The sequence below is a fragment of the Neoarius graeffei genome, chromosome 11, assembly GCF_027579695.1.
Source record: "Neoarius graeffei isolate fNeoGra1 chromosome 11, fNeoGra1.pri, whole genome shotgun sequence".
NCBI classification, from domain to species: Eukaryota; Metazoa; Chordata; class Actinopteri; order Siluriformes; family Ariidae; genus Neoarius; species Neoarius graeffei.
The window spans coordinates 11,961,393-11,978,286 of record NC_083579.1 but is presented as its reverse complement, the minus strand read 5'-3'; the positions used below and the strand labels follow the sequence as shown (position 1 = coordinate 11,978,286).

General features: G+C 44.2%; 1 protein-coding gene across 4 annotated transcripts in view; it reads right to left on the bottom strand.

Annotated features, from left to right (window-relative positions):
* Positions 1–4,324: 4,324 nt before the first annotated feature.
* The window catches only part of peli1b (pellino E3 ubiquitin protein ligase 1b), a 159,088-nt gene continuing 146,518 nt past the window's right edge, over positions 4,325–16,894 (bottom strand). For all 4 annotated transcript variants that reach the window (XM_060933422.1, XM_060933423.1, XM_060933420.1 and 1 more), the window contains one exon: positions 4,325–12,383. In XM_060933422.1, the coding sequence (XP_060789405.1) occupies positions 11,811–12,383 (573 nt within the window). In that variant the 3' untranslated portion in view covers positions 4,325–11,810. The remainder of the gene's footprint in view (positions 12,384–16,894) is intronic.

Here is a 16,894-nt window from a genome sequence, read left to right as displayed (position 1 = left end):
TTCCTCTTGGTCATAACAGAGATTGAATTTTTTTGTTTTAATGAGGTGGGCTTCAATATCATAATCCGTAAAGGATCTGTTACTAATATTTTACTAAGAGAGTACAGCCACATACATTTACAACATCCTCACAGGAGATAAATCACTGTGACTCATACAGTGCCTTGCAAAAGTATTCATCCCCCTTGGTGTTTGTCCTGTTTTGTTGCGTTACAAGCTGGAATTAAAATGGATTTTTGGAGGGTTAGCACCATTTAATTTACACAGCATGCCTACCACATTTAAGGTGCACATTGTTATTTTATTGTGACAAACAATAATTAAGATGAATCTGGAGTGTGGACAAGTATTCACCCCTTTCGTATGACACCCCTAAATAAGAGCTGGTCCAACCAATTCACTTCATAAGTCACAATTAGTTGATTAAGATCCACCTGTGTGCAAAGTGTCACATGATCTGTCACATGATGTCTGTATAAATCAACCTGTTCTGGAAGGACCCTGACTCTGCAACACGAGAACCAAGGAGCCTCCAAACAGGTCAGAGATAAAGTTGTGGAGAAGTATAGATCAGGGTTGGGTTATCCTAAACTTTGAATATCCCACAGAGCTCCATTAAATCCATTATAGCAAAATGGAAAGAATATGGCACCACTACAAGCCTGACAAGAGAAGGTCGCCCACCAAAACACTCAGACTGGGCAAGGAGGGCGTTAATCAGAGATGCAACAAAGACACCAAAGATAACACGGAAGGAGCTGCAAAGATCCACAGCGGAGATGGGAGGATCTGTCCCTAGGACCACTTTAAGCCGTACACTCCACAGAGCGGGGCTTTATGGAAGAGTGGCCAGAAAAAAGCCATTGCTTAAGCAAACACGTTTGGAGTTTGCCCAGCAGCATGTGGCAGACTCCCCAAACACATGGAAGAAGATTCTCTGGTCAAATGAGACTAAAATTGATCTTTTTGGCCATAATGGGAAATGCCATGTGTGACACAAACCCAACACCCGGAGAACACCATTCCAACAGTGAAGCATGGTGGTGGAAGCATCATGCTGTAGGGATATTTTTCACTTGCAGGGACAGGAAAGCTGGTCAGGACTGAAGGAAAGATGGATGGCACTAAATCCAGGTCAATTCTGGAGGAAAACCTGTTTGAATCAGCCAGAGGTTTGAGACTGGGATGAAGGTTCACGTTCCAGCAGGAAAATGACCCTAAACATACAGGTAAAGCTACACTGGAGTGATTTAGAGGGAAACATTTAAATGTCTTGGAATGGCCTAATCAAAGCCTAGACCGCAATCCAATTGAGAATCTGTGGCGTAACTTGAAGATTGCTGGCCACCAACGCAACCCATCTAACTTGAAGGAGTTGGAGTTTTCCTCAAGTTTTGCCTTGAGGAATGGGCAAAACCCCCAGTGGCTAGACGTGCTAAACTAATAGAGACATACCCCAAGAGATTTGCAGCTGTAATTGCAGCAAAAGGTGGCTCTACAAAGTATTGACTTTTTAAGTGGTAGGCATGTCGTGTAAATCAAATAGTGCGAACCCCCCAAAAATCCATTTTAATTCCAGCTTGTACAGTGGCAAAACAGGACAAACACCAAGGGGGATGAATACTTTTGCAAGACACTACATGTACCTTTTTGCTATAAGAAGGTACACATTGTTACCTCGAGGTCCAACAATGAGCTCTAGGAGGTACACTAGTGCAAACTGTACCTTGGAGGACAGAAATGGACTCCTACTGTACCCCTATTTCTGATGGTGTATAAGAGGAATAAAAAACAGTTCAGGTCATGTGGTTATGAGAAAATAATAAACTTCCAGGTCTGAATAGTGAATCCACTTCAAACTGGGTTACATCACACCAACCCACCTCTTTAATAATGGGGGTTAGGCGTCTTGCTCAATTGAACCAGCGATCTTTTGGTCCCAAATCTTTACGTAATACTCACAATTAAAAACAAGTTTAGTTCAGGCTCCCACCCAAACTGATAATCACATCAGCAGTTTTTCTCTGGCTAATCAGACACAAGGTACACCACCACTCTTGCCAGAGCAGTTGGGGGTTAGGTGCCTTGCTCAAGGGCACTTCAGCCAGTCCTGCTGGTCCAGGGAATCAAACCAGCAACCTTTTGGTCCCAAAGCTGTTTCTCTAACCATGAGGCCATGGATTCTTCATAAAATTACAAACAAGCAAAAATAAACACGCCCAATTTTTTTTTTCAAATTTATTTTATTGTTTCAAGTTGGTACAAAAGCCATCAGATCGGTAACCTTGTCAGCTTTCGAAGTGAAGCACAGGAATTCTCTCCAAAATGATGCTCTTAACGACAGAGACCATGCACACGAACGAACGAACAAACAAACAACAAAAAGAAACAAACAAACACAAACAAACGAGACAAACCAAATGAGGTGGGGGGGGGGGGGGGGAAAGACAAGCCCTTTCTGCACTACAAAGAGAATCAGGGAGGAGAATACAGATCAAGGATTAAGGACAGAGTGATGGTCAAAAAGAGGTTCACATCAACGAGGTATCCTCAGGCCTTGGCTGCAGCGAGCATTGTTTAGAAATGCTGAATGTGTGTAAAGGGCTTCAGTAAGAATCAGGATGGGTAGAGCCTAAAAAGAGGGCTTATTTATCAAACGCTGCTTCCGAAAAGAGGGGAAGTTCTCCCTGAGCTGAAGGAATCTGCACTCAGGACAGTAGGACAGAGAGCCACCACTGCGGAGGTTGAAATTAACAGCGTTTCCCTCCTTATCATGAGGAATATCAAAACGAGTAGGGTAGAGGAGGGGTGTGTACATGGGGAAACGAAGCTTCTGGAAGCATCTATCCAACAGCTGGGAAGGCTCACCAGGGCAGGATTCTCAAAGTTCGTTATAAAAAACACAAGCATTTACAATACGGAGGTTGAAGTGTGGCGAATCGAGCCTCTGCATAACATTTGTGTAACAAATCACTGTGTGCTACGTGGATGAATGCCACAAAACAGTAAAATAAACAACGGACTATCGTTTGTCATTTGACGGAAATGAAGACACCAGTCACAGTCTCTGATGACGCAAGTGACAGCACCGAGGTAGCTATTATGTTAGCATTAACGTCAGTCTGTTTGCTAGCAAGTCTACCATGTACTCGATGATGGACAACAGTCTAAACACTTGTTCTGTTGTAGTGTGATGTAGTCTGGTCGACGCAGAAAAGGTTGGTGTTCTGTCAGAGTCGGCAGGAGAGTCATGTAGCAGTCTCATAGGAGATATCAGGATCCTTAGGGGGGAAAAAAAAAGTTATTTCAAAAAAATTCATTTGAAGCTCTGCTGTTCAATCTCTCTCACACTCATATCTGGACAAGATGCTCAGAGGTCTACATCTTGGTTGTATGTGTCCTAGAACTCTCTTGCAAAGAGTTCTTGAACAATAAAAGCCCAAATTCAGTGAGGAAATGATCAAGCCAGGATGGGAGCAGTAGAGTTGCAGTGGACTGGACAAATATTGACTTCAATATTGAGCTCCGTGAGTTTAAAAAAAAAAAAAAATCCTGTGAAAATCCTGTTCTGGTTGCCTGGCTAAAAAGCGGTAGCTAAAGTATCTACAGTCAAATGCATCAATTACCTCAGCCAAGGAGGTTATGCTTTCGGTGTGGTTTGGTTATCTGTCTGTATGCAGGATTGTGCAAAACCTACTGACCCAAAACTTGGTGAAAAGTTGCAGCATGGGCCAAGGAAGACGCTAGAACATTTTGGAGTGGATCCGAGTCACGGTGTGGATCCACGAATTGAGTTTCTCTTTCACTCACGTTCCAAGATTAGTCAGTCAATCATTTGGTCTTGCTGGAAGTCTGCGCTCAACACTGCCATACATCTTAAAATCCCGTAGATGGCAGTTAAAGGAGAACTGAAGTCATTTTTAAACTTGCTTTATTTCTAAATTTAATGTTATTCAATTACGTTTTCGGTTTTAGTAACCTTCTTTCATGACTCATACTGGCAACTAATTGCAATTAAATATTATACTTATCGGCCTGGGTGGTACGGTGGTGTAGTGGTTAGCGCTGTCGCCTCACAGCAAGAAGGTCTGGGTTCGAGCCCCGGGGCCGGCGAGGGCCTTTCTGTGCGGAGTTTGCATGTTCTCCCCGTGTCCGCGTGGGTTTCCTCCGGGTGCTCCGGTTTCCCCCACAGTCCAAAGACATGCAGGTTAGGTTAACTGGTGACTCTAAATTGACCGTAGGTGTGAATGTGAGTGTGAATGGTTGTCTGTGTCTATGTGTCAGCCCTGTGATGACCTGGCGACTTGTCCAGGGTGTACCCCGCCTTTCGCCCGTAGTCAGCTGGGATAGGCTCCAGCTTGCCTGCGACCCTGTAGAACAGGATAAAGCGGCTAGAGATAATGAGATGAGACTTATCGGCCTATTCGGTTTTTAGCCGTGTTGAATTTAGTTCGTTTGGTCCACGGCAGGCGTCGCTTATCTGTGCGATCTTCACGAGACATGTGTAAGACTTCGAAACATGAAGTGTCAGCGCTGCCATTTTGAAAACTGTTTTCCAAATGAAATATTGCAAAAAACGAGTTTAAATGACGATTACTGCCTACTTTTTTCAAACTTTCCTGATCGCTATCAAAACAAACAAAACTTCCGGCCTGATTACATCAGCATTCGAAAAACGGCGGGCGCGTCTTTTGACAATGCTGGCAGATGTCGGTCACTTTGATTTCCGCTGTACGTTTTACTTCCGTCCTACGATGTCTCGCACAGGTCTCAGCAAATCTCGTTTACGCCCATCGCTTTGACATATGGACTGATATATTACGTAGCATATTTCAAACACTCATAACTTTCTATAGCAGTGACAAAATAGCGATCAAAAATGCATTCCGATATTTAATAAAATGAGAAATTGAATTTTGATAAAATTTGCCTTCAGTTCTCCTTTAAGTTCAGTAGTGACAAAACATAACCAATGTAGAAATACGACTTGTCTATACATCCAGACAAAGTGGTTGGAGGTACAGATTTGTGCATCACAGAAGAGTCGACGATTGTCCTTAGTGGAGGTCTCCGCTCTCCGAGTGTCTTCTAGTTGATTAATGAAAATAAGCGAGTACTTGAACTGCTACTAAATCCACCACCAGACGTTGGGTCACTGGTCTCACCTCCTAAAGCTTCAGAAGCAGCTTTCCTGCACAGAAATTATGAGGAACGACTTCTGGGATGACTTCCTTTGATTCTACCGAGATGGCAGCTTACTGAAATATGGAGGTCAAAGTCAGTCAAATTATGCAGCATTGAAAGCAATTGCAATTAATGCACATTTTCTGATGTTATGTGTTACATATCTAAGCGAAAAAGGCTCGGTGTTTTCATGCAGTGACAGCTGGGGAAGTGAAATTATCCGATATTAATGATAATTCCCCCCCCCTGCTTGCTTGTGCATGGTGACAGTCGGGCAAAAGCAGCTGCAGTCTGACTGAACACTGAATTAATTCTGTCTTTTAAATGACTAACGACTATGAAATCAGAAATCAGGCACAATATAATCAGTGATACAAATTAACATGATAAAATCAGGGAGTTTCTCTTTAATAAATTATGAATTTAAAACTAATTAATACTTGTATATTAAATGGTCATGAGAGGTGCGCTTTCCCTTCACATAAAAATGGTTACATCGTAAGCCATAAGGATAGAACTCTTATGGGAATCCACTTAAAACAATTATTTTCATATGCTGGAACTCTGAAGGCTTGACTGTCAGAGTTAGTACGCTGCTGTACGAACAGACAGAGATCTTTTGATTTATATGGAGGCTTTCTGAAGAGAAAGTGTTTCTATTTTTATGCCCACACCAAAACGATGGGTCCAGTCTTTGCTACGTATGTCCCAATATTACCTTTTCACATCATGGGAAGCAGCATGCTAAACAAAACGATGTTCTGACAGATGATTAGCCTGCTAACAGACACCGGATGCCATGCTATGCCACATTAGCTTGCTAAATTTAGCTATCGGAAAAATTTCTGATCATTTTCCAATACAAAGTTAGCTTCGATATATATACAGGATTCTCAAAGTACCATCCGAGTGAACATGAATCGTGGGATTTGCTTTTGCCAGGGTTACACGTTCCTCAGCGCATTAGTGGCACAACGGTTAAGGCTCTGGGTTCCTGATCAGAAGGTCATGGGTTCAAGGCCCAGCACTGCCAAGCTGCCACTGTTGGACCCTTAATGCTAAGGTCACACATAGCTGGTTGATCTGTGAGAACTGTAGCTGGGGCCTATTGTGGCCAGTCTGGCAGGTCTCTGAGGTGATCCGCCAAAAAATTTGGGCGGAGTTAATAAGCAAATTACAACGCTGGTAAAACCGATGGCGGCAGGGATATGTGGCCTTACATCAATGACAGTAGTGTGTATGGTTTTCACGACAAGAAGAAATAAGCCACGCCCCCTACGCAAACATTTTCAGTTCAATGGTTGTGACGGAATGCTACGGGGTAACCCCCTCAAGGACGCTCACGTATGCCTTCATGGTTGACCCACGGCAATTTTCAACACAAAACTTTCCATGGATGGAAGCCACGCCCTCCTGGTTGTCAAGGTATCTCCCCAGCTCTCACGTGTTCCAATGGAAGGGCCTGGAATGCACGTCGGTTGATCCCCATTCTTGGGTTTCACGTGACATCACATCCACCTCATTAGTTATTCAAAAAACTTTATCTGGTGGTCTACCAAAGCTCAGCTGACTAAGCGTTTGTACGGAGAAGGTGCATCGCTTGCATAAAAAATGCCTAACGCTTGCCTTGTTCGAATCGATCAAACCGTGAAACTGATAAAAGTTTCTTCAGGGTTCCCCATGAACTAATAAAGGATAAACGAACACAGGATTTCAGAAAAAGACGTCGAGAAAGGTGGCTTTTGAACCTCTCAGTGAAATCGAAGGGAACCGAGTCGAAGCGTGCTCGAGTTTCCAGTGATCATTGAGTGAAAGGTTTGTATTTCCCTCTCAGCTACGTCCTTAGTGTTTTCCAAGTACTTTTCTTACGTGTCGTTATTTTACAGTACTTTTTTTTTTTAAGCCACGAAGTGCTGAAGTCCCCAGCTGTTTCTTTGTTTACGCCTCACAAAATCCATATGCATGAAGGTCGCGACAAAATTCGTACCCGGCCGTACAGTTACAATGCGCCGTGATGACGACTTCTCCGTCTTGTTTGACTAAGGCCCTGTTTACATTATTTCGAATCAGCGGATCATCAGATTAACGTTTTTAAAACGATTCGCGTACACACACAAAATTTCTGTGCCCGCAACAAAACCGTTCCCCGTGCACACAGCAACGCCAATACACGGATATGCTAATCACATGACTAATTAGACGGCACGTCACATGATCCCAGTGCATATCGGGCATGCGCAAGTCACTCACCACTTGCAAGCACAAAGTGTGTGAGAGATTGAGTGAGCGAGTGAGAGAGAGAGGAGAGAGAAAGAGAGAGAGCAAGCGAGCGAGAGAGAGCGAGAGCATAAGAATCAAAATTTGAAGTTCTTTATGGAAATCAGGGACGCCGTGTCATTGGGACTAAAGAGGAGAAGGTTTTTCAGCAGTCGCGTCACATGACCAACGTGGCATGACCAACGCCAGCGAATCAGGAAGGTGGATGTCATGGTGACGTTGTCCAATGACGACGTCAGCTAGAGCTCAGCACAGCGTATCCTCGTTCCTCACTGTTTACACAGCACCGGATCAGATACGTACTGGGTTGAATACGTGGGCCCTGGCGGATTCAAGTTGTTCCGCCTGTGGAGTCGTTTCCCGGCGTTTTAATGTGCACGGACAGTGCATCCGCAACGACAACGATACGGATACGGTCTAATGTAAACACCACCTAAGATCCAGGTCTTTAAAGGGGTTTCTGATGATCTTTGTGAATAAGTTACCTGAGAGATAAGAGCCAACACAAGTAAGAATCAAGCCAACTGTTTGTTTACACTTCAACTTGCAGCGCTTCGTTGTAAAAACGCAAACGAATGCTTTTAAAGAAAAAAAAAATACTTACACGGGCAAAAAAAACAAAACAGGATTCATTGGGCAGCGACTTGATACCGAGGTCCTTTACCCAGCCACATACAAAAAAAAAAAAAAAAAAAAAAGGTGTAAGCCTGCATACTCTTCCACGCCTTCATCGGTTTTGCGGTGTAGAAGGACGTCTGCAACATCAGATAGTTCGAGAACTCGACTACTAAAGGGTAGGTTTTCGAGATTGTATGACAAATCCTTCTTTCCCAGACTGTCGGGGTCGATTCCACTGCACATAGCGATCTTCTGAATATATCTAAAGTGAGCAGTGGCTTCTAGATGACAAGCATACGCTGATAAGTTATCGCTAGTTATTTGCGCTACGGCAGCCGTTTGGGTTTGCTTGACCACCAGCTGTATTACCGGAAGTGAAACCGCTAAAGCCTAGGTCACAACCAGACGTACGATTTTTTGGCGTTTCCCAAATCGCTGCGTTTTTTTTGTTCATGGAGAAAGACGCACGTTGGCCGCAAGTTTGTCTTGCAACCTGAAAAAAACGTAAGCGCCCGTAGAGTTTGTTTGACATGACAAAGAACCTCTGCGGCCAGTCTATGGCTCGAAAATCAGCACGTCACACGCGTGCCCTCCGTGCGTTTCTTGCACGTAGACCGGCCGTAGGAGCACGTACGGCCGGTTGTGACCGAGGCTTAAGTCATGTGACTGAAACCCAAGAATCAGGCTCAAAATCGTGTACCGTGAAGCAATTCCAGCTACGCGAGACCTTAGCGTAACGGTCTCAGCTTCCTGACCTCAGCTTTGTGACAAATAAAAGCTTCTTCTGGCACCCTGGTGGTAGAATGAACATCCCCTCACTCCACCAAAGCGCATTAAGGTTAAGATTATGATGGAGACTCTGAGAATGCCTTCAAATTTGAACAAACGGTACCTTAGAAGACACTGAATGAGAATGCCGCCCACGATTCCTATCGATCCAGAGAGCTGCCTTTCGAATAGAACAACGGATAGTTTGTTATTTTGAAACGCTTAATTTGCTACCAACAGAAAAACTGTGGGCCAGCGTTGAGTCTAGTGTGTAAGATATTGTTGCAAGACATTCAAACATGGCAGGCAATCAAGCAGGCAGGCAGCCAGACATAAACACACCCTCACACAGCTTCTTAAAGGATCGTTAGGGGGTGTAGTTTTGATTCGTGATTAAACGGACAGATCTGTGTATGTGTGGGTTTTTTCCCCCCTTTTCCATGTGTACACATATCTAGAGCGTCGAGTTACAGGTGTAGATTTCCCAAACACCATTTCCATTTACCCCAACCTCAAATTAAGCATCACTGCTATCTTCCTACGAGTCTCAAACTACGGTTTCTCAATAGATAGTTTTCACTGACGTCACGGCATTCCGGGGAACGCCCTCCAGCTGCCATCTTGTGGGGCAAACAAAACGGACCATCGCCATTACCGGCTACGTTATCTCGGACGAATTTATGAAGTTATATAGTCAGTTTTCTAAAATAAAGATCAATGTCAGCAAAATCAAGCAAACAGAAGTATACAGATACATTAGACGACATCTCACGACAACGGTATGCAGCCAAACTGGCCTTGATTGGGGGAATTGACCCCTACGAAGTGGACAAAGATGCATTTTCAAGTGACTATGCAGGGCTGCCAAAGCCTGAAACTGCCAAAGCCTGCTCCAAAGCCTGAAACTGACTTCATCAAACTTTAAAGGCTGTCTGATATATACAACTTTATATATTCACAGCGCGCCTTTTGGCGGATGCCGCCTTTTTCACGGCTGAATCGCGCAGATCCGATTTTTTTTTTTTGGGGGGGGCGTTGGAGTGTCTGATTAGAATTTCAAAGTAAATTCTGTATTAAAATTACTAAATAAGCAAATCCGTTACAGTCCATGAAACAGGAAGTATAAGGATGAGGAAAAAAAACAGTTTAAATCGGAAAGCTGCGCACATTTGCGCAGCCCGAGTGGTGTGCAGGACTGCACAAATGTGTACAGCTTTCCGATTTAAACTGTTTTTTTCTCATCCTTATACTTCCTGTTTCATGGTTGATTTGTGTTTGCATCCCAAACACAAATCAAATCATACAGAATAGACCTAAAATGTTTTTCAAAAATGACCCTTGCGTGAGTGAAGTGACAAGTTTCAAATAGAAACGTGACAAACGAGCGATATTAAGTGTACATTACAATGTAAACGTACACTCAGCGGTTCCAGTTAGGCATTCTCCAGAGATTGTTCACATGATGCTTTGGTTTCCAAAAACAAACTTAAACACAATTGATTGTTTATTTAAACAACTTACCACTTATAAAATGATCGGAGCAGACTTTGCTGTGTTTGGAAGGCTGATAATCCTTGCGGATGATTCTCGCAAGCCATAGATTTCTCCTTTGTATGCTGAGTTTCTTTGTTTGCTCGCCTTCGTGCTCCCGTACAGTGGGAATTCCATAAAAGCTCCGCTTGACGTCATCATCTGACCTATTACGACAGCCGTGAATACAACAGGTGTGCACCATTGCTAGCTTTAAATAGCCTGCTTGGGTTCTTTTGAAGACTCGCGCGTTACAATGTGTGCTCAGTCACCCGTACGGTAAGCTTGACCCGCAAGATGGCCGCCACTGGGGAATCCCCGACTCTGTGACGTCATGTGAAAACTATCTATAGTGTCATCACTATTCAAACCGCCAACCTACAATTTAACGCTTCTATTCCGAGCTCTGATATCCAGTTCACTTCCTGCATCTGAAGCCCTCGGACTACTGCTTTGAGGTGGAAGTGCTCTCTCTCTCTCTCTCTCTCTCTCTCTCTCAGACACACTCACAGTGTTGGCTACATAAACACTGAACACACACAGCCAAGGCTATACATGGGATGAAAAAAAAAAAAAGCAAGAAACAACAACAACGAGAAAAACAAGGCAGATACACAGAGTGGAACTCCAAAAAAGTACACACCAATAATTTTACACTTGATTAACATTGATACTATGCATAAATAAAAACGGTAAGTATTTTTTAAGTTAGGCATATTTGATTTACATGAAAAAAAAAAAACATCTCTAAAATCTAAATGCATTTCCTTTGTTTGCAGCAGTGATGGTGATGAACTGACTTGTAAGTGTTAAGTTTGAGCTATAAATCACAGACACTCTGGTGTAAAGGATGATTATTGCATCACTAAAATTGAGTAAAATGTTTGTTTTTTTTTCCCCATTAGCATAATAGCAAAGAAACACTGTAATATATTACTGTAGCCCCTCGAATCCTCCCAGTTCACTCCCCGAGATCACCCGGGCACTTCCTGTGGCAGCTCACATTTCTTCCATTTGTATTCGAAAGCCCCGTTTTCTTTTGTCTTTTTTTTTTTTTTGCCTTGTTCAGGTACTATTTTAGTTTTGCTTGAAAATATATATTTCTCTGTTTGTCTTCTGGATTAAGAAAAATTCACTACAAAAAGGTCACTTAGAAAGCAGAGGAAATAAAAAAAAAAAAAAAAAAACAGTCCAAGAGTCGAGAACACCCACATACTACCCTTGCTAAATTCTGCTCCACACCCAAACAGTGCACTTAGGCTAATCGTCACACGCGTACCGTTTTGACGCAGTATTTAGCACAGAAGTATGCGGTTTTGTAGAGGGACAGAGAAATATCAGTTAAAGATCAGTTTGAGGAGGAAAAAAAAAAATAAAAAAGGACCGAGGAGTGCACAGGATAAGCCCAGAGGCCCTTTCTGGAAGGTCAAAGGTCAGTCGACGGGTCCTTGGAAGATGAGTCGCACGTGGCTGTGGCCGGTGCTGAGCTGCTGGGCACAGAAGGGGCATGCGGCGTGGAAGGTGTGTGTGCCGTGTGGAAGTGGGATTTGGCTCCAGAACGCAGCCGTCTTCTCCGAGCACACGTGGCCGCACGGGCTGAAGGCGTGCGTGGGCGGAGCTGCGTCGACATAAAGCCCTGCTTCGCAGCCAAGCCACAGTGGTACGTAGGGCCCACGGGCGCGGCACATCGGGCACTCGCGCTCAGTCCCGCCCCCGGCCCCGCCACGCTCGCCCCAGTCGTGGTAGCCGTGCACATGGCCGCACTGCAGGTACGCCCACGGCTGCTTCTCGGCCACGGCGCCCTGGCACCGGCGCATGCTCGGGAACGCCAGCGTGTTCAGGCCCACGGGACACTGTGGCCGTGCGGCGTTCAGCTCCTGCCGCAGCGCCTCCAGGTGTTTCAGAGTGGGCGCACGCCGAAGACCCTCGGCAGTGCGCCACAGCAGCGTAGCGCCACACAGGTCAATCAGAGCACCGTCCGACAGCTCCTGCGTCTCGCTCTCCACCTGAGGGAAGAAAGGATTCAGGAAAATAAGTATCTGTACCTGGAGACATTGTGGAATCTGGTATTTTAATATCAAAGGATCAGACCGCAGGGGTGATAGCGTTCCGGCGCCGTGCCGGATTTCCGGCGTACCGTGGCTGGGGGGGGAAAAAAAAAAAAATCTAGTTCGTGCACATTGTCCTGTGTCATTCTGAGATGCGCAGATAGACAGTAAAGGGAATTCCGAATTCCCTTTACTGTCTATCTGCGCATCTCAGAATGACACAGGACAATGGGCGAACTAGATTTTTTTTTTTTCCCCAGCCACGGTACGCCGGAAATCCGGCGCGGCGCCGGAACGCTATCACCCCTGAGACCGTCCTCGTGACTGGTTTTGGTTTGCTGTGGCACTTTCCACTTTTACTTCCAATTGTGGCACGTTACCACTTTTAAGCAACCCATCTCTATTTATTCACCTTGTTCAACAAGCCGTGTCGTCACCTCACTCATCAGACCATAAAGAGTTATTAAAAACAAACAAACAAACAAAAAAGCTATGAAAGTCTGTGAACATGTACTTATTGACCGAGTGTGAGGGCTGGACGGGAAAATATTTGACTCGAGGCCATGCCGTATGGACCGAGCGTAACGAGGTCCATACAAATGAATGAGAGCCAAATATTTTCCCGTCCGGCCCGACCCGACCCGAGTCAGTCAATAAGCATTTTATCAGATGGCCTTTTTTAAACATACGCACACAGCGGAAAACAATGAACAACGGTGTGCGAAAAATTAACCAATCTATTTTTATTTGATTGACCGCAAACCACTGATCTGCTGAATCACCTTTGCACAAGTTTGAAATAACACCGAGTTCTACGGTATAAAATACAACTGACTTTACTGTTCTCTTGGAATGAAAACGATTTTAAGAGAGAACATCGTGAGCAAAAGTCACTTCGAACTCGGGTCAGCTCACGGAGACATCAATACAAGCCTATTCAGTCGACACAAAAGAACTTTGATTTGAAAACAAAAGAGCATCGTCGAGTCATGAGGTCTGCGTCTGATAAATCATCTGGAGAATAAAAGGTCACTTTCACTGTGCTCAGTTGTCTCGCTCAATTTTAAAGTGACAATTCTGAGCAAAATGAAACAGGTCCGGGGCTGCATACGGCTTTTTCCGGACCGGATTCAACAATCCGTATCTGCCCAGTCACGTGACTTTTCCCAATGGTTTTATTAAGAGCGTCCATACGGGTCACATGATAAAACATTATATTATATACAAAATTTTATTTTTATTTAACACAGCCATCCATTCCGCTCACCAGATCACAATTTGGTTGTCGACTGCTCTTTAGAAATGAAAACAGCCAGAGCAAAACTTCAGCATATGCAAAAATACACAGAGCTTCCGTAACAGATTTCCCCAACTCTTAAAAATAAAGCTGCAGTGCTCAAGAACTTAAATCATGTAACCACACTCACATGACACTGTATTATTAGTAGTACCAATAACACTTGATCTGGGTATCATCAGCGTACAAGAGGATCAGCAGAAGTGAGGAAATTCAGCCACCAGAGGGCACTATACTCCAGCTCTTAGTGCTGTTTCGCATAAACGTATAACACAGCAACACTGACGGCTTCTGGATGAGATCCTCAAGTACACGCATCAGGGTTTATTTAGCCAAGAGAGTCAAAACAGCCTCACATCCAATTAGTGCTGATAGGTCAAGTACGCACGCACGCACGCACACACTTCATGTGTAGACCACGTGCAAAACAGACGTCCATTTGACTTCATGCTGGATGTAAGCACGCGTGTGATTCTTTGTTGAAGTGCCTTATTGCTTTTACAGAAATAATGCCATAAATTACAAGCACCGCCTTTTTCCTCTCTCTCTCTCTCTCTCACAAATATAATGAACGAATACACACAGCATGGGTTCTCTTAAAACAGCAGAATTGAAATACAAATACGATTAAACTGTAACTACAGTGCAAACTCACTGGATTACAGTCAATCACTGGTAAAGAGTTTATGGTGCAAATACCGTAATGAGGGTTAGTGATTTATTGCTCGTCCGTCTGTTGGTAAGCTATCCATAAAGTTTGGGCATAAGAATAAAAATAAAGGGGGGGGGGGAGACACACAGACGACAGAAACAAACACACATACACACACAAATGTACATGAACATGAACATAAAAAGCCCCTAAGGATTTACATACACCGTTCCAAAGGTGATCAGGAACTTGATCGATGACATGAGACTATAAAATAACTAGGGCTGTAACGATACACCCAACTCACGATTCGATTCATATTGCGATTTTTGACCCATGATTCGATACACCCACGATTTTTTTAAAATGTTTTTTTAAAGTAGTAAATTTGACTTATTAACATTTACTTACTTACATTAACTATTTAATAACAAATAATTCAGACCACTGCAGAGAATGAGTAATATGTATGCAAAAATGAACAAATGTATATCCAAAGATTGTTTTATTTCTCAAAATAATACTGTTGAGCCGGAAGCTCTGTTTTTTTTCGGTTCTGAAAAAGTCATTTTTCCAAATCGTGTAAATCCACGGGGTATAGGGGTGGCTCTCTCACTGTCTCACTCTCATAGGGCCAATGATTTTCTGTGATCGCGGAAAACGGATGGAAATTACGGAATTTTTATAGTGAAACATTGCTCGCGTGTCAAAATGTAACTGCCGCAGAAGGCTTCCGCCCAAGCAGATGCTCAGTGTTGCCAGATACTGTAACGTTTTCCACCCCAAAATATGTTCAAAACCAGCCAAAAAGCACCTAAAACCACCCAATCTGGCAACACTGCATGCCTTTCTGGTCAAGTGATTGTGATTGGCTTGTGGCACACCTAGCCAGCCAATGAGCTGCTTGTTTACAGATTCGCTCCCCGCGTCGCAACCAGAATGGCGGCCGCTTAAAAGAAACGAATGCTCTGCCAGTGGCGAGTGTGGACATTGCGTGACTCGCAGAAGATTGTCACAGGTTGGTGAAAAAACGACTTACTAATATATATAAAAAATAAAAGTAATTTAAGTAAGTTTAAAATGTAATTTAAATAAAAAGTAAAGTATTCATAAATTGAAGTTTGGAAGCACCTCTGTTTTTGGGCTGAGGAGAAGTTTGAAAGGGTGTACCGCGATTCTGCCTTCTTGTATCGCGACACAGATCGTGGCTCTGCGTATCGCGATTTCGATACGCATATTGTTACAGCCCTAAAAATAACAGTTAAATTACACAACAGTCTCTTGAGAACCTCAGCTCAATAACTTGGAGCTCAGATGACATGGCATTTAGTCAAAGTTCAGCCAGCGTTGGGCTTCCATTACAGCCAGGCCACTGCATTCAGTTACCACAGCACTGGGTCTCCATTACACACACACACACACCCAGGGTGGCATAACCCACTGTGGGTTCTACCAACCAGTTCAAAAAGAGACTGAAAGGGTTCTTGGAGTAACGCTGGTCTGCATCTAACTGGGTTCAAGACAACATCTGGGTAGTGGCTTAAAGCTTAAAGGCTTCCTGCAGAGATGCTATCAAACAGAGATGAGCCAGCACCGGGCTCTCATTAAAGACTGTTTTGATCTCAACAGTTCATAAAGCTGAAAGGGTTTCTGTCGTCTAATTCGGTCTTTGGTTTGTCTAATGTGGCCAGACGTTTGGCCTCCGTTAACACACTTCTCAAGCAGGGCGGTGCAGGTCGCTTCAGGGAGGGCGTTTTGCTGATTTCACCGTCCACACCTACTCATCTCATCTCATCATCTCTAGCCGCTTTATCCTGTTCTACAGGGTCGCAGGCAAGCTGGAGCCTATCCCAGCTGACTACGGGCGAAAGGCGGGGTACACCCTGGACAAGTCGCCAGGTCATCACAGGGCTGACACATAGACACAGACAACCATTCACACTCACATTCACACCTACGCTCAATTTAGAGTCACCAGTTAACCTAACCTGCATGTCTTTGGACTGTGGGGGAAACCGGAGCACCCGGAGGAAACCCACGCAGACACGGAGAGAACATGCAAACTCCGCACAGAAAGGCCCTCGCCGGCCACGGGGCTCGAACCCGGACCTTCTTGCTGTGAGGCGACAGCGCTAACCACTACACCACCGTACTCCACACCTACTCAACCTGCCAATTACCTCACGAGTTGAAATAGAGGTCTGTATGTAGAGAAATCACTAAAACGTTTTACGCTTCAGCTCAATTGTCACAAAGCAGCTTTGCAGAAACGTGAACAGAGATTCAAACTGATCCCTAATCACCAAACCAGCGCAAGAAAAAAAAAAACCTCCCATGAGGAAGAAACCAGACTCAAAGGGAACCCATCCTCATCTAGGACACAGCGGATAGTGCGATTAGACATCATTTCTCTTCTATAGCTGTTGGTTAAACATGTATCGAGTCGAGCAGTGTGAAGTGTACCGAGTATGAAGATCACAGCCATTTCTGACTAAAGGTGATGACGCACACGGCAACTTT